General features: G+C 30.7%; 1 protein-coding gene across 1 annotated transcript in view; it reads right to left on the reverse strand.

Annotated features, from left to right (window-relative positions):
• The window catches only part of LOC135962851 (serine-rich adhesin for platelets-like), a 191,291-nt gene that overhangs the window by 36,512 nt on the left and 128,548 nt on the right, over positions 1-26,231 (reverse strand). The window contains exons 9-10 of the mRNA XM_065514755.1: positions 22,059-22,200; positions 839-1,163 (exon numbers count right to left, since the gene is read on the reverse strand). Coding sequence (XP_065370827.1) covers positions 839-1,163; positions 22,059-22,200 — 467 coding nt within the window. The remainder of the gene's footprint in view (positions 1-838; positions 1,164-22,058; positions 22,201-26,231) is intronic.

Genomic DNA, 26,231 nt, shown 5'->3' on the forward strand with positions numbered 1-26,231 from the left:
CCGACAGGCTTGGTATATAACTGAATGAATATGAATGAAAAATATTGCTGTCATCTGCAAAAGAATAGATAGGGTTGGAAGTTTGACGTAGAAGGTTGAATTTATCTTGAACGACTCGTATAGTGTGATCTCTGAGAAAGCCCAATATAAATCGAGAGAAGTTATTACCGACATCAAAAACAATAAGTTAAAAGTAAGATAAAAGTGCACTACTAGAAGATGTCGCTGTTGTGTATAAATACTGGTAGCATTAGAAGCTACCATTGAGTTTGTTGTGAATTTTGATTGAGTCAATATCATTAGGATAAATAATTTAAGTGTATCTTATAACCGTAATTTAAGTGTGTTTATTCTTGTCAAATATAAAAGTGAATTTCGTTGCCTTAATATAAAAAGGCTCTAACTGTTTTTTCCTTGTAAGCCCAGATTTTCGTTTATTTCGATAAATGGTCCGCTTAATGAGTTAGAGCCTTTCTATATTAAGGTAACGATTTGTATAAAAACACAGAGTAACTATTTTAAGTGTTTTTCTGTAAATGTAAATAAAGAGTTGTTAAAAAGATCGCTTTTATTTGCAATTAAAAGAATCCGGTTTACTTACAGGAAATAAATCACCATTTTTTTAAGAGGTAACAATTTAACTGTATTAAATTAACGTTCTTTACGAGATATCTATATATATTTTCTAAACGAATAGTCCGGTTTTAATAAAAATTCTGTCATTTGTCTACATATAATTGTGAGTGTAACTCTGAGGATACAGAGAAAGGGGCAGCATTCTGAGTGTATTATTTCTATAAAATACAAATAACTTTGTTTTAAAATGTATGTTACTTACCATGCCCGAATTATCTTCGCAGAGATAATGAAAAAGATTCTCATGCAAACAGGTGTATTGAACGTGATAAGGTGCCACCTTTTCTTCGCCCTTTATTTCCACCGATATGTGAAGACGTATGGCTCCAGACACCGCCGATTTGTCGGTGCGCTTTTCTAAATTATACCACACGTCCATTTCACCAGACAACGTACGCACTTCTATTATGGTTTGGCCGAGAAAATCATCCGATTCGCGTGTTAACTTTTGACGTAATTTCGATTTGAGATCATTATCCTCATCCCATACACGCACTTTTATGCGATCTGACGAATTGTGACACTCGCTATGTATTCGATGGCAGTAATAATGATGTGAGAAAAAAAAACAAAAACAATACATAAAGAGAATTAAATGACACTTGACAGACAAATTTTGTTGAATAATCCGCTGTTAGTGTGTATTGTGTACATATATTACGTTGTCGCTATTATCACGTTTTTTTTTTTTTTGGAAGAAGAAGATGTACTTAGTAGATAAATTACAAACGTGTTTGGAAAATAAAATAATACAAATTTACATTCAGAATGAATCTCAGAAAAGTTGCGTGTGTCCAAACGATAGCTTAATGTCCTGCTTTAGGTTTAGAAGAAAAAACAACAATTAATATATATATTTAATATATCTAACATTTTTGTATTTTTTAAAACAAATTCTATTTCATTTAAATAACAAACACTTTTTTTTGCATTTCTCGCAACCCAAAAAAATAGCAAATAACAAAACATGGTGATTCGGAATAGAGCGCGAACAAAGTAATTGTCTGCGACCTCGGAACATATTATTTCTACGGACATTTTAAATAAGTTGTTTATTTATACCAATCAATGTACAACTTCAAAACAAAATTGCGTATTTTATTGCAATACAAAATGTTTAACCATCAAACCACTGCATTAAAATTGATTCGGCATCCAACGTAGTTATTTCACTATGTTTCTTAGCATCCGATAATACATTCCGCTTCTCCCAATGGTGATCGTACTCTCTCGACAAAAGTTTCAGTATAGTTTCTGGTTCGATTCACCACGTGATTGAGGGTTGCTTTTCATGACATAATATTTTATAATTTTTTAAACATTTAAAACGCACAGTTTTTACAAAACCTTAACGGGATTGCTAGATTATAATAATGTTCTTGAAGCTTAAACTTACAAAAGCTTCTTTAAATACAGAATCGCTCTTAAGAAGACTATCTAATGTAACGCGAATACTATGTAGTTTATAGTTAAACGATTTATAATGATAGTTTTTTTTTTTGGAATTTCGAGGAGTTCTGAAAATTTCAGTCAAATTATCGTAATATTAAAATGCAATATCGGCTCTGAAGTCTAAAGATAAGTTTACAAATTATAGAGACATTGACCTAATTATTTTTAAAATTTATCAAAAATTAAGTTTTTCTCGAAATCCTTAAAGTTTGATTGACAGGTACATCGAAGATTTGTTCGAATACATTTCTAGTAAAATAGAAAAATATTCTTAAAAATACAAAAAGTAAACGAAAGCAAATTTACTTCTATTGTCAACTTTTTCCAAAAAAATTCAAAATAAAACTAATTTATTATTTAAAATAGAAAAATATTTTCTCTTGAAATGCCTGCTAGATTTTACTATTTTTGTGTACGAAAACTGAAAGTTGAAAAAAATATTAAATACAGTAAAACTAGTAAAAATTATTGTCTAAACGAAGACACTTCATAATTATGAGAACTACTGACTTAATAGTTTTAGCTTTCTATGCCTAATAAAATATTATTTCTTAATTTTTTGGAATTGGTTTAACCAAAAGGTTTTCAGGAGGAATTTTGAAAATTTACTAACTTATTTACAGACGGGAACGAGTAAGTGTTATCATAGTTATTTAAAAACTCATATACGATGTTTTGGGAACATTAAAAAGGTAAAAGATAGTCATGTTGTATAACATTTCTCAAATAGAGAGACCTGAAATACATAATGGTTAGAAAGATATTAAATTAATTACAAAACCTGAAAAAAAATAAAATGTTTCCTCTCGTAAACATATTTCAAACCATCAGAGCCGATTAGGCGCGGTTTAATAGTATACGATCTGATTTAACATTTCAAGTTGCACTCCTCGAAATTAAATAAAAAAAACCATATAGAAAACAATATCCATAATATTCAGTTATTATTTTATATGTACTGATATTTTGTAAATTTTTTTATTTTCAATAAATAACTCAATTTAAATTTATATGTTAATTTAATCTTAATATTTATTGTTTTTATTTTGTTTTACATTAATTTATATTGTATTTATTCAGCCCAAATTGCAATTGCGCGTCCCAGCAAAAACTTCACTTACAATTTTAAATGTTATGACTCATTATAACTATATTTATATAATTGCATTTCTTTTTAGTTATAAGTTTCTTGTAAACCGTTATTAAATAAACATGAATTATTACTGAACAAGAATAATGATTTATTTAAATGTCAATAATAAAAAGATAGAAAAGTGTCGTCAAGTTAAAAGAAACAATAATCAACTAAATTAAAAATTCAATTAATTTAGCATTTAAACAATTGCTAGAAGCCTTCAACAAAACCCAACGCGATTTGCTACAGCAGATAAAGCCAAATTCTAACTAACCACAACAGAAACAAGGTACGCAGCAATTACAAGTGCCTCAACTTTATTAACTTTATATGGCTATTACAACCGAGTGTCGGTTTGAGCCTGAAACAAAATAGAACGCCAGCTATTTCTGTCTTCTGCATGTTTTCAGATCTTCTTGCACCTGGTCATTCCAACGGAGATTGGGCCGCTCTTTGTGAGTTCCTCCTTGTATGGCTTTAAAGCTGGAGCGTCATTATCCATCCGCCAAACGTGTCCGAGCCAGCGCATTCGTTGGATTTTAATGCGCTTGACTAAATCTACGTCGGCATTCTAATTCTGAATCCATCACCAACGCGTATAGGGCCATAAATCTTTCGGAGAATTTTCATCTCAAACACTGCCAACAATGACCCATCTGATATTTTCATAGTCCATGTTTCAGCACCATAGAGCAGGACGGGTAAAGTGAGCGTTTTATACAGTGTTATCTTCGTCCTTCGAGAGAGTACTTTACTTTTCAATTGCCTACTAAGCCCAAAGTAACATCTATTGCCAAGCGTTGATTTCTAGGCTGTATCTTGTATGCAATGGATAGAAGACTTATACCTCGGTAGTTGATGCAAAGGGTAGGGTCTCCTTTTTTGTGAGTACACTGAGGTTCCATTCATCTGGCATGCATTCTTGAGACCATATGGCTTACCAACTCTTTTAAACAGCTCAGCCGGCAAGCCATCTGCGCCAGCGGCTTTATTATTCTTCAACCGGGCTATAGCTGTTTGTACCTCAATATAGTCGGGTGGTGGTATCTCGAGCTGGCTGGAGGGATACTCGGTATTGAATATATACATAGTAGGAAGTACATACATAGTAGGAAGTATAGCATTTTCTTGAAGCATTTCGGAGCGTCGAGTGGAGTAGCTTCTAGCTATCTGTTGTGATTGGAACATTGTGGTGTTTAGATTTCTTTTTTTTATCAGCGCGGGTAGTTTTTGACTTCAAGGCGTGTTCGGACTTTTGCCGCAACAAATTAGTGGTCCGAGTCGATGTTTGCACCTCGTATGCTCCGTACATCCAATACACTAGATGCGTGTTTGCCATCGTGTTCTGATATGGGGATATCCAAGTAGCCTTGTGGATATTAATATGCTGAAATATAGTACTACTTATCACCATGTTACGAGCCGCGAAGGAAAATTTCATGATCGTAGAGTTCTTCAAGGTGATCATAATCGTGTGATCTTCAAGGTGATCGTTTGCACAAATCAGGCTTATGTGAAAAATGTAGCCTTAATACGGATTGCAGCAAGCGGTTCATATACGGGTGTAAAACCGACAACATGATGGCGCAGTCGTTTGTTGACTATAAAGCCGCAACCGAACTCGTGCTTTGCTACATGGCAGCTATAGAATTTATCACAGGCTGTCTTTTTGGAGCATCCTTGTCCTTACCATCGCAGTTGGATTGCAGCACCGTGCTTGTAAAGGGTTCGAATATTCCAGGTGAATAACCCCATTTGAAAATTTCGACGAGAAATTTTTGAAAATTATTTAACAATGAAGAGACTATTTGAAAATTATTTAACAATGAATGGTGTTTTTTGAATATTTGTCATTATTTGTCGTTAGAAGCTTCATAAATAGATTGACGTGAACTAAATACAAAGAAGACCATCAATAGTGACGTCAGCAAAATTCAAGCCAGGACTTCAAGTCGCCGTAAAAGCCGTTCATGATATCAATCCTCAAGATCACAATATCGTTCAAAATCCTGAATAAATTACAGCTAGATGGGAATCGAGATCGTATGACTGCAGTATTAACCCAAATAACCTCAAATATAAATCGTGTGATAAAAATGGTCACATGCAAAACTTTATTAAAATCATCGTATAATAATTCCATCTGTAAGAATGAGGAACATGACTATCTAACTCATAATAATTATGGTATTAACCAAATTGTTGATATATTTTCATATCAACGAAATTAAAATGATGCAAATAAATGCTATTCCAGAGTAAAACTAAATGGACGACGTCAAATGTTTTTAGTAGACACTGATGTTGGTTTTACACTAACACTAATTAATTAATAAAATCGACTAAAAATAAATGCACCACTACAACCTTTGACAATTACTTTTCGAAAACTTAACATCAAATGAGGAGTTGTATGTAGTTCCGTTCGAATACGATACTCTTCTGGGTCTAGTATGGATCCTACAATTCAACAATATTAATGCAGTTGAAATTAATAATGTGAATTAATTTTCAGGTATTGTAAATAATTTTAAGGACAGTTTTCGGATGTGTTTCAAAGTTTGAAGTCATTTTTCAACATCGTCAAAAGTACGAGATCTGCCATAATTTAGAAGCCGCTGATATTATTTCAAAATGTGAAAGAAGTGGAAGGATCACCCCTAGTGATTATTACAAAACCATCGTCCACCGTCTGTACGCGACTGTGTGTGGATTATAAACCAAGTGGTAATCATCAACTATTTTCCGAAAACCACCAATATTTCTGTCATCTTGACCTTTATAAAGCATATCTACGTATTCGTTTTAGTTCGGAATCAAGTGAAATTTCAACAATACCAAATCATAAAAGAACATACAACGTCAATCGCCTACAGTTTGGCATTAAAACTGCCCCATCGGGAATAAAACAAAACTATGTCATACTTCGATGATAAAATCAACTACAAAAATTCAAGCAATTACAATTGTACTTTTTGAGGATGGTAACATTTTACTCCAGTTTCATACTCCAGATAAGACATTTATTGGTCTTTAAATTGTGCATTTATAAAACTTTAAAACATAAACTCCAGTGACCTACGGGTATAGCGGACGTACTCTCACACAAAGTCAAATTCATTGACAACGACTTTGAAATAGTCTACAAAAAAGGTTCAGCTCACACAAACGTTGATTGTCTATTTCGTGCAACACAATTATTGGAGAAAGAATCTGCAGACAAAATTATCATCGAAAAGGTCAAGGAATTATGTTTTCAATAAATTTTTAAAATTTCCAGTGAACACATAATTGCTGAAATATTAACTTCAGAAACATCAAGAGTTCCAGTACTTTCTAAAATTTTGTCAAATCTAGTAGATGGCAATGAGGAACAAGAAAAATACAAACTCGATAATGGTGTTATTTTTAAATGTCAACGAGTCCTCTAGGACAGGAAAGGTTCTCGTAAGGATGGAGAACTTAAACATCTCATACTTAAACCTCACATAGACCAACATAAAATTACAAAAGTTAAACCCATTGTAACTACACATGAATATCATTCAATTGCATATATTTTTAGTTATAAGTTTCTTATAAACAGTTATTGAATAAACGTGAATTATTACTGAACTAATTTATTACATTACAAAAAATCAGTATACAGGTAAGCCTCCATTTACGCGGTACTTTATTTACACGAATTCGATATAACGCGAACTCAAATTAGCAACCATTTTTTTCAAATACGCGACTTTTTTTACACGATTTTTATATAACGCGGCAACAAGCAACAAGAAACGTACAAAACAGAAGCGAATAACAGATTTCTTTTTTGAAAACTTCGTTAATTTTTATGAATTTTTTGTTATGTTTTGATCTCTTTTTTTTTACCCACGTTAACACGAAGTCTGGTTATGCCTTAACTAATAGTTATACTGTCGGTTAAAATTATTTTTGTTTGAAAACTGTCAGTATAACTATTAGTTAAAACATAACCAGACTTCGTGTTACTGGGGGTTAATGTATTAGAATATTTTGTTTTTTTAATTGACATTTTTTCCTTAATTTTCGATAAGAAATAATTTCTTTAGTTGAGTTTTTTTACTTTACTTTTGTTTTAAGTAAGTTTTTAAAAGTACAAATAAAATAAGTTTACTTAAAGTATACATATATCGTCGCCTTAAATGCAAACTGACGTAACTACATTTTTATTGTTTTTACAGGACACGTTATAAAGTCAATAATAATTGAATATTCTTGGCAATTATTCAATCAATTATTGCAATTATTCAATGAAGATATGCGATTTTTAGGTCCCAATTTCGTTTTGTTATGTGACTGATGTACGCGAATTTGATTTAAACGCTACTTTTTTGGGCCCAACAAATCGCGTAAATGGAGGCCTACCTGTATGTATATAAAAATAGAGTTCAACTCACTGCTGGTGCAGAATTTATTTTTTTTTTATTTTTTTGCACAATTACAATTAGTATATTTAACCGGTCCGCTGGCCTTTAGAAAACAACTGTTTTATATTGCATCTCGATCTCGATTTTAATATACAGTGTCGGAAAAAGTCGATAATCCAACCTTCAATGTTAATACACGTGGTGGCATTTTGGCAGGTTCAAATGAATTCAAGAATTCAATAGGATAATTGACGACTTGTTCTTCGTTCATTACTGTGTCAATCGATTTGTATTTTATTGTTTCGCCAGGCACTTTCAATTGTATTTGGTCATCGAGCTTGTTAACATTATCATTTTTTAATTAAAAGTAGATTTCATATGGAAATTTCTTATTCATGCACCTAATATGCAAGAGTAAACAAAATTGTTTATCACAGACCGAAAGTCAAAAATCTGACTTTACACTGGTAAAGCCATTTATGAGTCCATACGTACACACATCCATTTTTATGAAATATAGGGCATTAGCGGTATAATGTAAAAATTGGATTTTGCCACACCCCTCCGCCCACAGACCGAATATCAAAAATCTAACTTTACAGTGTTACCCGTTGGGCTATTCTGAAGATTCCCCGCAATTCTCATCAAAATCGGTCCAGCGGTTTTTTATATATATAGGTGGCATTAGCGGTATAATGTAAAAATTTGATTTTGCCACACCCCTCCGCCCACAGACCGATAGTGTTACCCGCTAGGCTATTCTGAAGATTCCCTGAAAATTTCATTAAAATCAGTCAAGCCGTTTTTGAGTTCATTCGGAACATACATACATCTAGTTTTATATATATAGATGAAAAATGTTTGTATGAGAAAATTCGAAAATCTTCTTTACGAAAGCACCGAATGGACTTAATGTAGTATTTTAGGTGTCTAAAACCATATGCAGAAAATTTCCTTTCCAATGATACCAGTTTGGAGCTAATCGGTTGTATGGTCTCCGAGTCTATAACGGACATAGGTAGAAACATTTTTTGTATTTTATATATATAGATTTAAATTATTATTTTAAAATTGCTTATTTTTGGGACATCCCGAACGAAAATGTAAGTAAGTAAAGTTTTTGCTGGAGTATTCAGTGACAGTTTTTCAAAACAGCAGACTTTGTTATTGAATTTATTTCATACGGCAGTTTGAAGCGACATTGCATTTAAAATGTGACACATAGCATTAGTTAATTAAATAGAGAATGGCGAAACTGAAATACAGAGTTAGGATTAACCAGCTGATTGTAATGTAATACATGTGTGTTGCTTTTAAAATATTTGTTTTGCCACAACAAAAAAATACAAGAGCATTTGACAGTTCTATGCACAACAACTTGGCTATTTATGTTACCTTATTATATGTTCGTATATCTTTAGCCTATGTCTATACTTGATAATTTTTTGTCACGATAAACTTCAGAATGTTTAGCTAAAATAACTTTGTTTTGACAACAAACGACATTAATTGGTGTGATCAATATTTGTCAAGTGTAGTCATAGGGTTACGAAAATACAAAGCAATATTAATAAGTACACAGTAGGGTAGCCCTTATTTTGCACTTTTGCAATTATTTCTTTATCTTTCAATTGATAATACAAACACCATATGCTGAAAATTGGAGCAAAATCGGGGTTGCACAGTGGAACAAAGTTTAAATATTTTACAAAAAATTAAATATTGAAAAAATTCTAATTAGAAATTGTTTTTGTATTTCAATTACCTACATATAGAGTAACTTCGGGTATTGTGGACTATGCGTCTAATGTGGACCAGTGTCTTTTTTCAGAAACTATTGAAGGTATGATAAAACTGATTTGTCGTACATTTTACAATTTGTTTGAAACGACAATTGCACATTTGCTTTCATGAGTTATTGATATGTTGACTTTTTATTCTTGTATTGAAATTAATGCGCCTGCTCAACATTTTTTTCGGCTCAAGTAAGAAACAAAATTTGGTACAGTTACTTGGTAGAATTTAATGTTTGGTTGTTTTATATAGTTAAAGTGGACACGTAGTTTTGCATATATTTGGTAAGAATTTAAGCACATTTAGATTATTAGGTAAAAATAACTTTTTACCACTGTAACCCAAGTTCGTGTAATGTGGACCACTTAAATTACTTGATTATGTACTACTGGTCCATATTACCCGACAATAACTATGTACTTTGTAAGCAATCTATCTAAGCCAAGAACGCGACTTTTTAGTTTGTATTAATAAAAATATATTGAAATTAAATTTTTTAATCATTCATGATTAGCTGGTTCATGAATTTTATGTATTAAATACTAGTCCACATTACCCTCATATAGTGGTCCATATTACCCTCCAATTTTTTTAATGCTGATTTTTGGGTTCCTTAAAATATTTTCACATAAATTTTTTATCCTTTAACGGAAAAAATTTTCAACTGCAAAAACCAATAGAGAATACATTAGCTAATTTATTGCTTCACAACTCTTTTAATATCCATATATATTGTGGCTAAAAATTTAGAAAAAATAAAACGGTAGTCCACATTACCCGAAGTTACTCTATATGTTTAAATAGAAAATATAAAGATACTCTGAAATCGATAATCTATTTTAATTTGATTCCAAATATATCGCGTTCATAATACTTTATTGAAGGACAAATTATAGGCCCTAATTTTGTAAATCACGTCACCAAAGTGATATTTATGTGGAAAGCAAAAACAAAATTTCAAAAATTTTAGAAATTTGTTTTTGTTTTATATACAAATTCTGAACAGAACAAACGCACAAAAATTCAAGCGTTGATTTTTTGACTTTCATAATTTGAAAATTTTGTATATAAAACCAAATCAAATTTGTAAAATTTTTTAAATTTTGTTTTTCTTTCCACATAAATATCACTTTGGTGACGTGATTTACAAAATTAGAGCCATAATGTATTACTCTTTGCTTTTATGCGAACTAAAATAAGTAATTTCTCTAGTAGAAAAATAAGTAAAGTTTTTGCTGGGTCGGGAGCATAGAAAATTGCAAAAGTGTAAAATAAGGGCCACCCTAGTACACAGCCGTAGAACGGATCTGAGTTGAAGAATAACTCGCGCGTCATCGTCATTATCTCCAAAGTACGATTAGGCCGATTTTTGAGAGTTCTGCGTCTCATCTCGCACTGGTATTGATTTTATGCGTCACATAACTGTTTTCACAGTTTGAATCGTTTATGTTAATCCACATGCTTTCCACATGTAACCTTGAATTGAGTTTATGAGAAGCCACCTTGATATACACATTTTGTTGATATACCAATTCACAACTCATGGCAGGAGACACATTGAATCTTAATTCTTAAGAATAACCATAGTATGTACCTGCTTTTTATAGGAAGGTATGGCCAACTAAGGAATATTCAGGTGCACAGCTTTAAAAGCTTGCAAATAAACTTAATGTCCCAAAAATAAACACACAATAATTTCAAATTTTGAAATGACATAGCAAAACGTGATACAGGTAAACTTAATTTTGAGTCGTAGAATCCACTGGTACAAAATTAAGTTTACCTGTATCGGCGTTTTGGTGTGTCAATTGCACGTAGTTATAGTGTTATTAAATACAAGACATGTTTGCATTCTACGGTAAATATATGAAACTTAAGGAGAAATTAATGGGTTTATTTGGAAGAATCGTTAAAGAAATATTAAAATACAACTATGTCTGCATGCGATCAAATGTAATTAGTACGGCAGCAACATGTTTTGATAACTGCATACAGCTGATAATTTATATTGACACTGCCACTGACTACTCACAATTGTAATTTGGGTTTTATTGAGCTGTGCATGATTGCCGTATTACAATAATAAACAGTTTTAAAACTGTATAATACTTAATTTCGTCCGAAATCGCACATATGTGTCTTAATGTAGATATGTATGTATATGAGGCTATCAGCGTGCTATATTCAACTTCCACCACTTTTGCTTACATTCTTATATTATGCTCTGTGCAAAAACGATTTTTTCAGCTCCATCTGCTTTTAAATACCAAAATGTAGCTTGCCCCACTTTTGCATTGATAGTTGGTATTGTAAGGACTGTATGTAACACCTGAATTGTGGGTTACCCCACTTTTGCGCTGATGGCCTCATATATAAATGGGCTTTCATTAAGTCCTTCCTGTCTTAAAATTTAAATAAAACAAATGTAAATAAATCCCAAAATAAATGAATTCCCAATCTTAAAAAATAAAATAACTCTCAATGGATAAAGTGAAATTACTCCCAATAATTGGCAGTTTTATAATAATAAAAAGATTAGTCCAAACAAATGTGAAATAACAACCCAACAATAGTGAAATAATTCCCAATTCGGAATCTTTGTATTATTAACGCTTATAAAAGGTAAAGGTTTTCTCCTCTGAAGTGTATAAAACCGGCTTCGATCAGTAAAGATTTATTTGCATTGAGCTAACCGTTTATTGATACATATCGGAATGGAGAATTACTTTGAGCCCAGCTGGCAAAACAAAAGGAAATGATTGTGCGAAGCTTTATATTAAATAGCTTCCAATATAGATGAAATAACTCCCAAAAAAAAAAATCAAATAACCCTCAACAAAAATTGCATTAATTTCATACTGAATTAACTTCAAACAAAAAATTATGAACGCATTTGGGAGTTATATCATAATGAATGAAGTCCCAATGTGTATGAAAAATTAGGTGGGGGTTATTTAATTTTTTCCAGAGAAGATATTTCATGTTACCTGAAACAAAGTGTGTATCAGATATCATTGAAATTGATCGATGAAAACCACACAAGAAAATGTCTTATAGTGCATTTACACCGAAGCGAAATCTAGTACATACGAGATTTCGAGCCAAATCTTGTTATTTTGACGAGATTTCCCATACAAAATGAAATCTACTTCGTGACTAGATTTTGGTGAAATCTCCTCAAATCTACTTAGTACCAAGTGATGAAACCTTGAATTTCTTAATAATAATATTGGACTAAAAAATACAGCCCTGTTCAAGTAAAATTTGACAGATACAAATAAAAAAAAAATAAAATAAAAAAATGGGGTAAAAATTAGTTGAAAAATATTTTCAATGGATGCAAAAATGAATAAAAAAGGTAAGTGATACATATGAAAATACAAATTATAATACTAAAAATTAACTTATTACCAGCAAATGTACATACAAAAAAATGCGTGTTTTTTTCGTCAGCTGTTTTTGATATTAATAGCCTGAAATCTAGCTAAATGTCAGAAAACAGCAGTGTAAACAGTATAGATTTTGACGAAGATTTCAATTGAAATCCGATAGATTTCGCTTCATTGTAAATGCACTATTACGGTGGCCAGTTCACATTACCGCCGTCCTGTTGAAACCACATGTCGTTGGTGTCCATAATATCCAATTCAGGCCAAAATAAGTTGGTAATCATAGAGCACGCCGTTGACAGTGATGGCCCAAAATCCAGTGACTCTTGAATCTCATGTGGATTGGTATTGTCCCAAATTCGACAATATTGTCTGTTGACGTACCCATTCATCCACAACAAGAGTTTTTGATGAAAATTAGGGGTCACTGAACAGAACACCCATTTTGATAAACGCTATATCCATCCATGGTGATTTGACAAAACAAACTGAATAAATGACAGCCAATTCGACAGATGTAGCTTCAACAATTATTTAATAAGTATAAATAAAATCCTAAAAAAATTATTTTGCTCTTACAGTGCTGGTAAGTGCTACTGATAGCAATATTTAATAGATTTGATGATGCAAAGGTCCAAAAATAAATCGCAGCAAATTAAAGGTACCAAACAATGACATTTAATTGACATTTTTTTCATGTTTTTAATCGATTTCACAGAAATTACATTTATTATTTATTTAAATATATGTATGTATATTGAAATGCGACAACAAATATTAAAAAAAAAAGTTCAACACACATAAAAAAAGCTAATGAATAGTTCATTTGTAGAGTTTCGGTTTAGGCCGATAATAAAGTTCGTGACTGTACTCAAATAGATAATTAGATAATATTCCGAAAATACTTAAAGGTTGGGATTGTCGTTTGTGAAATATTAAGCGAATAATACGAAAAATTGTGTAAATTATGCAAATATTATACATCGCTATATAATTAAAACTAGAGCTGTAATCAGCTTTCTCAATTTAACCAAAAACGATTGACAGAAGTCTGGAAAATTTTGGTGTGTTGCCTTAAATGTTAAATTCTTATCCTTTTGCCATTATAAACACAACAATCTCAAAACCACGCACAATAAGGACTAAATTATTACTAATAACAATTGGAAAATACGTCAAATGTATTCGTTTAACAAAAATATAAACAAATTCTATAAAAAATTTCATTATACTGGAATTTAAAAAAGGAAAAATACCTTAGTGAACTGCAAATTGTGATGCAAAATAATAAAATCCAACAACAACTAAAGAAAAATTAATATTTTTAATTTTTTTTGAGGGTTTTTCTCTTTTTACATAATGTCTTTTTTTAATTGCAAAAATATAACATATTTTTGCTGTTTTTTTAAATTTTATTTATGAATGAAAACATTTCTCATGAAAATGCGAAAGCAAAATAGTTTTGTGATACACTGTATGTGTATCATATTAGCTTTTGCAGATGCCATATTGTATGAGAACTACTTAATCTTGTGATGATTTCGTTTGAAATTTTACTGAATTTGTTTCAACTGAATGGCTAATAACAGTTGTTAATGACTCTCACAATTAAAGTTCAGTTGATATTCGAAAATAACTATGTACTTGGTAAGTGAGCTGCCACTCACTCCACTGTTCCGATCCCACCCATTTTTATATATTTTATGTACAATGGTAACAAAATAACTCATGTCAAGCTTTATTTTCAATTATAATTCACCAGATATTCAATTATAACTATTTTCTTTATACCCACTGTTCAGATCTCGCCCATTTTTATTTACCAAAACTTCGTACAACTTTCTTAAATACTTTCACAATTATAGTTCTCCAGATATTCGAAATTACTATTTACTTAGTAAGGGAGCAAAAGTGTCCTATCTATTATGAGCTGCCGAAATCTGGCCAGACTATCATATGGAACCTATACCGAACGTAACTAATTCGTTTGAAGACAGCATTTGCACACATGTTACAATACCTGTTAAAAACTATTTATACTGAAGTGGTTCGAAAGCTTCGTCTCACCCGCCTTATAGTCCAGACCATGCCTGTCCGACTACCATTGGTTTCGATCGATGCAGAACTCTCTCTCTCTCTGGGATACGCTTCACTTCAGAACAGAGAATCCGAAATTGGCTAGATTTGTTCATGGCCTCAAAAGATGAACAGTTCTTTTGGCTCGGAATCCATATGTTGCCAAAAAGATGGGAAAAGTTCATAGCTAACATTGGACAATATTTTGAATAAATTTATATTGTATAATTGTTTCAAAATAAATGCCAAACATTTTAAAAAAATTCCGCATTTTTAAGTCATACCCCCAATATATAGATAATATTGTAAAACTCACAATTTAAAATTTTCAAACAGTCATAAAGAACAATGATGTTCATGTTTTACAGTTTTTAATATTTTTTAATTAAAGATTTCTTTTGAATTATTATTAAATGAACAATGCATAGTGAGGAAATTTGAAAAAGGGAATTAAATCTGTAATTTCTGAGGGGATAGTCTTATTTTAATGAAAGTCAAGGCTACAGAAGATATATATATATAGTTGAGTTTAAGCTTTTAAAATGTAAACCTTATGGAGCTTTAACAAGTAAGATTTTGGTATATATGATATGTATATATCTTGTATATTTTGTATGGATACCACTATTTTATAAATATCATAGAGCTATATATTTTTTTTTTAACAAAAGAGAAGTAACACTCAGGCAATTAATATGCCTATATATAAATGTGTTACTTTCTTTGGAAAGGGGATAGAGTGTAGAGGAAATGTGGTGAAAGGAGGAGGAGAAAAGGTGGCGTTTTAGTGTTATACCACCGAAGGAGGGCGCTGTTATAAATATTAGTTATTAGTAAACTAATAATTATTGACCCCTATCGCGAATCAATATTTCACATGAAATATGTTCCCTTTTCCTTTTTTCGTTCATCAACTTTGTTCACGTGAAAAAATTCCACATTTTTAGATGAATTTTGTAAACAATAAACAGCTGTTACGAACAAAATCAACTATTGTGAATGAAAAGTTCATGGGGAATTTCACGATAGCAATTTTCCCTTCGAGGGAAATGAATATTTCATGGGAACAAAATTTCACATGTTATTGCCGATAGGGGTGATTATAAACTGATGATGTTGATTGGCAGCGGTTGGGAATCGAACCCAGGCCACAAATACCATATCATGCTTAATGATAAAACGCGCTAACCAATTAAGCCACAGCACCCTCAATATTCTGGGAAGATGTTTGTATGCGATGAAAGCTTTTACTATATATGAAATATGCTTTTGGCATACGTGATATTTTAAAATAAAATATCATTCATGGTATAGATTAACAGACGTTCTTGCGTGTTATTCGTAGTCTAATAGCGGATCAAAATCTGACTTTTCACAACAAATTTATAAGTTGTTTTTTGAAAATAGAAGAAATTACAAATTATTTCTTTTGTTCGTGATTTCTCTCTTGGGGTGGCAGTTCTTCGCTTTGTGGTGTTTTCTTTTCTGGCATAAATGATGCCTTTATTCTGTCTTTTACCATACATTGTGTTCTTTTCTGTAAAAAAAGAAGTTTTGTAAGCATGTAACGTGTTCTTTTCAAATAATGTTGCCCTAAAACCCCGGAAAAATGCTACATATTTCACCCTCAATTTTATAAAGACCCATTTTTTTGGCCAAAACTCAAAACTTTTTTTCCTATATTTGTTGTTGGAATATTGTAGCAAACACTTCAGATAAACAAAAAAAATAATTTGTTTTTGCAAACTTCAATTAACCGTTATTCTATGAATTGAGAAAGTTCAATGTTTTAAGTGCAGTGGTAAACTGAAACACGTGGTGTAATTTTTTTGTTTTCTTTGAGTCACATGTTACTGACGATGGTATTTAAATTTTTAATAGTGAAATATTCAATAAAAACAAGTAAGAAAGTATGGTCGGTCAAGTGCGACCATATAATACCCTACACTAAGTAAAAGAGCAAAATCATTTTACTTTTAAAATTTCAATAATATATATTTTTGAGTGATTTTCGGAAGTGGGCCTTATATGGGAGCTATGACCAATTATGGACCGATCACCATGAAATTAGGTCGTGTGATTTATGTCTATATTAAAGGTAACTATGTTTTCTGTACCAACATTTTTAAGCGATTTATGCACGTTAAAGTGATTTTCGGAAGCGGGTCTATATGGGAGCTATGACTAATTATGGACCGATCGTAACAAAATTTGGTGGCATGAATTTTGTATATATAAAACTTATTTGGAGCGGAATTTGTGGAGATACAGTCGATCGGTATACTTTAAGGTTTGCGTTAGACTAATATTTTTGGGCGTTACAAACATCTGCACAAACGCATTATACCCTCCCCTCTATGGTGGTGTAGGGTATAATTATGGTAATAAGAAATTACATAAAAAACTTTCATAACCTTAAAATCAGTGATTTTAACTTTTTATAAAAAAAAAACAAGTAAGAGTACTATATTCGGCCGTGCCGAATCTTAAATACCCTCCACCTAAATATGATGGTATAACAACTGAAATAATATAACAATTGTTAGAAAGACTAGTTTACGCAGACAAATTTTAAAACATTTGGTTGTGGGACTTATATGGGAGCTATGACCTATTATGACTCGATTGTCATAAAATATATTAACGTGATTTGTATGTATTTATATGGAAGATGTGGCCAATTATGGACCGATATTCACAAAATTCAGTATTATAATTTTTGAATACAAATTACTGATCTGTGTACTATTTTGGTTCAATATATGGATACTATGAGCTATTATGGTCCTAAGTATTTGAGAGCTATTTTTGTAGCATTTCATATAAGTAAACAACGCTATTAACAAGAGTATACCTTATATGGGAGCTATGCCGAATTATGGACCAATATTTAAAAAATTTTGGTTCAGTATAGATTTTTTTGGATATTTGTGCAGGTTAATGTTTTTTCCTGAAGTGGTTCTTATATGGAGGCTATGACCAATAATGGGCCTATCATCATAAAATTTGGTACATCGATTTTTATATATATTGAATAAATTTGTTTCGAATTTCAACCTGATATTTGTAAGAAATTTATGAGGATTTTAGTGATTTTCGGGAGTGGACCTTATATGGAAGCTATGGTTAAATATGGACCGATATTCACAAAATCTAGAAGTATGATTACTGGATACAAATTACTGATCTGTGCGTATTTTGATATCGATATGTTTTAAACATTTTTTAAGGTTAATATCTTTTTCCTTACAGGTTAGCTATGACCAATTATCGGCCAATCGAATTTTAACATGATAAAGGTATTTATAAGAGATTTATGAGTACTTAACTGAATTTTGGAAGTGGACCTTATATGGGAGCTATGGTCAAATATGGACCGATATTCACAAAATCCTGTAGTATGATTTCTAAATATAAATTACAGAACTGTGTGAAATTTTGTTTTAATATTGATATTTTTTAGATATTTATTTTGGTTATTGTGTTTTTCGGAAGTGGTCCTTATATGGGAGCTTACCAATTATCGGCCGATCTTCATAGAATTAGGTACAGCTATTTTGGTATATATGGGGATTATTTGTGTCGAAATTCAACTTTATAGCGACATTTATAAGAAATTTATGCTTATTTTTGTGATTTTCGGAAGTGTATTTTATATGGGCGCTATGGTCAAATATGGGCCGATCCACGAAAAATTTTGTAATATAATTTTTTTTAGCACGAAAATTATTTTTGCTGAATTTTCTATGGATATTCCTATTCTGTAGGCATTTATAGACCATAGAACCATATTTCGGGAAGAAATTTCTATGGGGGCTAGGAGAAATCATAGACCGATTCTTATAATTTTCACCAGAGTTACTCCTTTTATCATAAAAGTAAAGAGTGCAAAATTTTATGATATTAGCTGCAATATATTTACAAAAATGACCAAAAATATGTTAAAATTATCAATTTTTTTTGAGGTTGTCCCACATTTTAATTCATAACTTTGGTTCCACTGTACCGATTTCACTGACTGCTTAGGACAATAATTTACATTTTTTTTGCAACTCTACTGAGTTTGTTTGCGTATTTTGGACGTAAGCGTGTTTTACACAGACGGACATGGCTCAATCGACTTAGAATTTCATAAGGATCAATAATATATATACTTTGTTGGGTCTCAGATGAATATTTCTCAATGTTACACACGGAATGACAAACTTATATATACCCTCATTCACCAGTTATGGTGGTGGAGGGTATAAAAAGCGTATATATTTAGTCAACGTTCAAAAGATTTCTATGTATTTTAATTGAATTTCATCTTTACAATAGTTTTATGAGTATTATAGTTATTATCGCAAGTGGAACTCCTATGGGTGCTGTTTCCAATTATGGACCGATATACACAAAATTCAAAATTGTCTTTTGGATACAAATTACTAATCTGTATATTATTTTGTTTCAATATATCAGAGCTATGACCTATTGTGGGCCTATCGCCATATAATATTGTAAGGTAATTTCTTAGTATTTAAGTCGACCTTATATGGGAGCTATGGCGAATTATGGACCGATATTTAAAAAATCTTGTGGTATGATTTTTGGATACAAATTGCAGATCGGTGTAAAATTTTGATTCAGTTCAGTATTTTTTTTGGGATATTTGTGTAGGTTAATAGGCTCCATCTATGACCAATTATGGTCCGATCATCATAAAATTTGGTACAGCAATTTTTATAAATATTGAAATTTTTTGTTTCGAATTTGAACTTGACAACTCTGTTTTTAAGAAATTGATGAGAATTTTAGAGATTTTCGGTAGTGGACCTTATATAGGAGCTATTGTTAAATATGGACCGATATTCACAAAATCCAGTAGTAAGATAACTGGATACAAATTACTGATCTGTGTATGATTTCATTTTGATATCGATATGTTTTAGATATTTATTAAGGTTAATATCTTTTTCGGAAACTTATATCCTTATATGAGAGCTATGACTAATTATCGGTCAATCATCATAAAATTCGGAAATGGTCCTTATATGGGAGCTATAAAAAATTATAGGCCGATCTTCATAGAATTTGGTGCTGCGGTTTTGGTATACATGGGGATTATTTATGTCGAATTTCAATTTGATAGCGACATTTATGAGATATTTATGCTTATTTAAGTGATTTTCTGAAGTGTACTTTATATGGGGGCTATGGTCAAATATGGGCCGATCCACAAAAAAATTGGTAATGTAATTTTTTTTACCACGAAACTTATTTTTGCTGAATTTTCTATGGATACTGCTATTCTGCAGGCATTTATTGGCCATAGAACCATATTTCGGGAAGAAATTTGTATGGGGGCTAGGAGAAATCAATCAGAGTTACTATCTTTATCATAAAAATAACGAGTGCAAAATTTTATGGTATTAGCTGCAATATATTTACACCAATGATCAAAAATGTCCCACATTTGGATTCATAACTTTGGTTCTACTGTACCGATTTGGCTGATTTTCAATACCAAACTGCTTAGGACAATAATAAACATTTTTTTTTGCAACTCTGCTAAGTTTGTTTGCGTATTTTGGAAGAGAGCGTGTTTTACACAGACGGACAGACAGACAGACGGACATAGCTGAATATTTCTCAATGTTACACACGGAATGACAAACTTATATATACCCTCATTCACCACTTATGGTGGTGGAGGGTATAAAAATAGTATATAACTTACATAATTTCAACCGATTTCAACGAAACAAAAACGCACAAAATTACAGTGATATTTTGTGCTTACGAATCATCAATAACTTTCTGCTAGTTTTTGCTTATTATGAAGAAATCAATTTTTGTTTCAGGAAAAAACATTTGCTTCAAAAATTATGATTTACTCAGAGTTTAGCAGAGTGGAAGTCAAAAACAAGAAAAAAATTAAATTATTAAAAATTTAATAAAATTTATGTTTTTTTGTTATTAATTGTATCTTTTGTTTGAATTCATGTATATAAGTGAATATTTAAGTTTTGGCCAAAAAAAGTGGTTCGCCAGACCTATGTGCACTGTTTAAATAGCAGTTCTTGGTATTTTTTTTAACGGTTTTGTTTGAAGTTTGTATGTGTTAATGAAATAGTTTTGTATTTTTTGATGTCTAACAATATTTAGAAGTTACATAAATGGCAATGATTTTTGTGATCGTTAAAAACGTACCACATTATGAGTAACCATTATAAATATGTTGGGAACATTTTGGGTCAGAAAAGAAAACGCCATTAATTTATTAAATGTGTTTACCATTGTGTGAAGCTATATGAGAGAGAAAACTACCAATTCCTACTGCTTCCAAATCCGTAACGTTTTTTGCTTGGTAATTACTGCGAGTTGTTTATTTTGTACACAGTAATTTCACTAAATATTAGATTGATATGGAGATTTAGTGTTCTTTCCAAAACTACATACATATATTAAAATTTTAATAATTAAAAAATTCATAATAATAATTTTTGCACAATTAAGAAAAACTAGTTTTTAGTTACGTTTTCATTTACATTTTCAATTAAATTTTACTCACCGAATTTTAATATTAAAATTATTTAAGTAGATTAAAATTATTAAGACCGATTATGGCCTACATATATATGTACCAGGTTATTGCTAAAAATAAAATAAATAAAATTCTAAAGTGAACCAAAAAGAACCAAAATAGCCAAAAAAAAGTTATATTTTTATATTGCGGGCTATAGTGCAGACCTTAATTAAATTGTGGCCCACTTTGAGGCAACCATTGGTCATTTAAACTTTAATAAAAAACTTCAACTCAACTATACATCTTTTATAGCCTTGTTATAGCTTATTAAAATCGAACTATCCGTTTTTTGTATAGCAGATTTTTTCCCATTTACTTTAAATTCCGCACAGTGCGATAATGATCTGAACATTAAATAGACTCGAATTGTTTCACATACAATATTTTCGAAAAATTGTTTTGAATACTTCGGATATTTAAATAGGCTTTTAACTAAACTTCCACGGCTTCGTGGTTACGTGAAAAGACAGTATTAATTAATATAAAAACTCTCACATTCGCCCCATGACCTCTTTAAAGGAACGAGGGCTTTTGGATTACTTTATTTGATTGTGTGTTTAAAAAAATAGTTTGTTTTTTCTTAATATGGAGATTTCGTAGACAAAAATACTCACAAATGAAATTTTTCATTCCACACAGGATTTAATTCCTGGGGCATGGTACGAGTACGCTTTTTCACCTTGCTAACCTGCACCGTCACATATGGATCACTGGTACCGCTTTTATCCTTCGCTATCAGGCCTTGAGCACATATCACTGCGCAGGTTTTTTTTTGATAATGATTTAATTGTTTTGTTTTTAGCAATTAATGTGTTAATTTAAAGTGATGATCGCATATTTTTTTTTTTGTTTTAAGTTAATGAATTTTGAACAGCGGCAGCGTTGGTTCGTCGGTGTTCGTTTCAATATTATCAAAGAAGGTTGTTTGTTTGTTTGTTGCATGGGTATGCGTGAGTGCATTAGAGATTACAAAAACAAAAGAGAGAACATTTACATAATAAGAGTAATAATAACAATAATAATAATAATAATCAACAGCATAAAAATAATCGTTAAGAGTGTTAGTAAGGAGAGGATACAATTATTTCATTTTGTGTGAAAGATTTGTTAATGTTTGTTTGAAGGGTGTTAGTAAGGAGAGGATACATTTATTGCATTGTGTGTGTGAAAGAGTTGTTAATGTTTGTTTGAAAGTGAGGGAGTGCATGTTTTTTTTGTTGTTGTTTTAAATCAAAACAATAAAGCAAGAAAAGCATTTTATAAAGAGATTGAGGGGGAGATAGTCAAGTAGAGAGCGATTCATTAAAGATGTTGGTAAAAAGAAACATAAAAATCATCAAATCATGATAAAAAAAAAAAATAAATTAAAAAAATTAATTAAATGGATAAATAATTTAGTGATTTAGTGCAATGGTGTGTGTGCATAAATAAATGTTTATTGCATTTTGGAATTATATGCAAATTGAAAAAAAAAAAATTGCATAACGTGATGAGAGTGTAGTGTGTGTTTGTTTGTTTGTCAGTGGTATCATCGGTTTTATTTATTTTATTTAATTTAATAAATAGTTATTATTATGCACACACACGCAAAGTTAAAATTGATTTTTTTTTAGAACAGATAATATTTTGTTGAATAATATGAAACGAACGGAACCATGTAGTTTTTTATTGTTATATTACATATTTTTTGTATCAAGGAAGAAAGAAGAAGAGAAAAAAACGGAATATTTTTTTAAATTAAATGCATTTTTTTTTAATTTTTTTTGTTAATTTTTATTGAACACATATATACAAATAACAACACAAATAGTTGCGAACGTTTAGTATTAACAAAAAATTTAATAATAAAGGAATACCAAAGAAACTTTTGAACGAACAAATAAAATGGAAACCCAAACAAAAAAACACAGCCCAATACAAAACAGAATGAAGGTTTGCTTTATCAGTGCCAAATAAATATGTTTTTTTTTAACAATAGATCATAAACCACGATAATAAAGAAAGGAATTAGAAAAATATTACAGCAAACCAAACATCGTAGCTAATGTTTTAACCTATGGTACCCTCAATTATTTTCGCTCTCTAAATTACTACTGTGAAAAATTATCCTGTTTTTTTACACGTCATACAAACAAAAAAGGTTAAATATAAAAAAATTTAGCATTATTTCAAGAAAATATTGTATTTTCTTGTTTCCACTGTCAGCCAAGAGAAAAAAACGGCTGATTTCGATTTAAATTAAACAAAACAATGATTTGGTCTTAATTTCCAGGATGGGCACATAATTAAAATTGAATTATCTAGAAATAATTTATACCTAGTACAAAAACATACAAATATATACTACAATACATCTATAAAATGTATACTAAAATTAGGTTTGCCGACAGTCGCTTAATTGTAATCCATCGACATCTCTCTTTTGCTGTGGTTTGACGACAGCGGTTCTAATCAGGCTTAAGGCCGAATTTACATTATGCCTTTTCAGACATGCAATTTTTTCAATTCTCTTTTATATTTGATTTGTAAATTTGAAATATTTTTAAAATTCAGTTTTGCAGTACTAAACTTTTTTATTTAAACGTTACTTATATTCAAATCAATATTCCTTACTTTATGATGTTTGATGACCATTTTGAAGAGAAACTATTTGATTTTTAATTTTTTCGGGAATTCACGGGTACTCGGAAATGAGAATATTTTTTTTCCAATTCCTGTAAATCAAAAATTATGAAAAGTATGTACAAATCAGAGTTAGGTCCAATTTGTATCAAAATTACGTGTAGTTTTCTCTTGGCTGACATTGAAACAATAAATACTTAATTTGATTCAAAAATGATAATTTCTTATTTTAACTTAAATTATGTATCCTTGTCAAAAAAACAGAGCAAGGCGAATTCATTATATAGTTAACTAAAGTTAGTTCGATAAAAAATGAAACATTTACAAAAGCAATATGGTTTGTGCTGTCAACGTCTGTCTGTTGTTTTTGTTACCGTGTTGCAGCCAGAAACTCATGAGATTTTTACAGTTCAAACATCTAAACGAGTAAAGAAAAATATAATCACAACAAGTAAGAGCTATATATATTTATTACATCAAAACGGGGTCCCTTCGACTCCACTTGATTGTTCGCACGTAGTGAACTACCACGTAAACCAAGAGCTATATTCGGCAGTGCCGAATCTTATATACCCTTCACCAAATTATACTTCAAAATATTTTTAGGTAAACAAATTTTTTTTTTCCAAAGTTGTTTTTTTAATTTTTTGGAAAAATTTTTTTTCGAATTGTTATTTTAAAATTTTTTTTTTGTTTTTTTAATTTTTTTTTGTGAAAAAAAAATCGTGTTAAAAATATTATGGTCTTATATACGTCGCACAGTGGCTCATTTTCGTTTTTCATCGGCCAAAACTCTGTAACTTTTGAACCGATAGAGATATTTTAGATTTTTTTTGGTGGACAGATAACTTCTTGAATTTTCATTTAAATCGGTTCAGCAGTTGTTGTGCAATTTAAGGTTAAAGTTGAACTTTTAATTTTTTATAGCATTTAGTATGAAAATGCAAACTTTTCTTTTTTGAATCAGCTATACTTATTAAAAAAGTTATCAGCAGATAAAAACAAGTAAGGAAGTATGTTCGGCCAAGCTCGACTATATAATACCCTACACTATAATTTATTTTCGTGAATGATTTTCGGAAGCGGGTCTTATATGGGAGCTATGACTAATTATGGACCTATCGCCATGAAATTAGGTCGTGTGATTTATGTCTATATGGAAGTTATTTCTATTGAATTTTTTGTTTATACCTACATTTTTAAGAGATTTATGCTCGTTAAAGTGATTTTCGGAAGCGGGTCTTATATGGGAGCTATGACTAATAATGGACCGATCATCATAAAATTAGGTGACATTAATTCAGTTTATATAAAACTTATTTGGAGTAAAATTTGTGTAGATACATATATAAATTAACCATTTACGATCGATAAAGTATAACTTCGGGAGAACATTTGTGTGGGTGCTAGGTGAAATAGTGAACCGATTTCAGTAATATTCAATAGACTTCGTCCTCGGGCCGTAAAAAATGTATGTAGCAAATTTTATCGCAATATCTTCAAAATTGCGACTTGTACTTTGCGCCAGTCATATGAACAAATAAAATAAAAATAGAACAAAAATTTGGGAGTAATTTCATTCAAATGAAAAAAGTGTTCAACAAACAGGTCAAAACAGGTATATATAGGCTTAAAGAGGACACTTTGGATTTTCTCCTGGTTGTAAAATTTGTTTAATCCCTTTTGACCCTATGCACTTTTACTCCACTGAAATTCAAATTTGGCTAAAATATAGTACCTGAGAAAAAAATTAATAACACATCAGGTATAAACGGTACAATGACAAATCATATCAGCTCTTAAAGACTATTATCCTACCAACATGACAAAAGAAAAATCATCCAATTATCTATAATAGTTTGCGAGTAATGATAATTTACTTCTGATCAAATTTACAAAAATCACATTTCTATAAAATGACATAAAATATTTGACTTTAACAGCATGCCACGCACACAATTGACAATATTTTAATCTAATTTTTTGGCTACCTTAGTTTCAATGTGTTTACTATTGAATGGCATTAACATTTTTGAAATCGGAGTTAACAAAAAGTTGGACTTTTGGCCGATGAAATTGAGATATGAGCCACCGTGCGTCGTTGCAAAGGTATTTGAAATATCTATCATTAGATATCCATATTGTCTATATTAATGACTTAGTAA

The sequence above is a fragment of the Calliphora vicina genome, chromosome X (assembly GCF_958450345.1).
Source record: "Calliphora vicina chromosome X, idCalVici1.1, whole genome shotgun sequence".
Lineage (NCBI taxonomy): Eukaryota > Metazoa > Arthropoda > Insecta > Diptera > Calliphoridae > Calliphora > Calliphora vicina.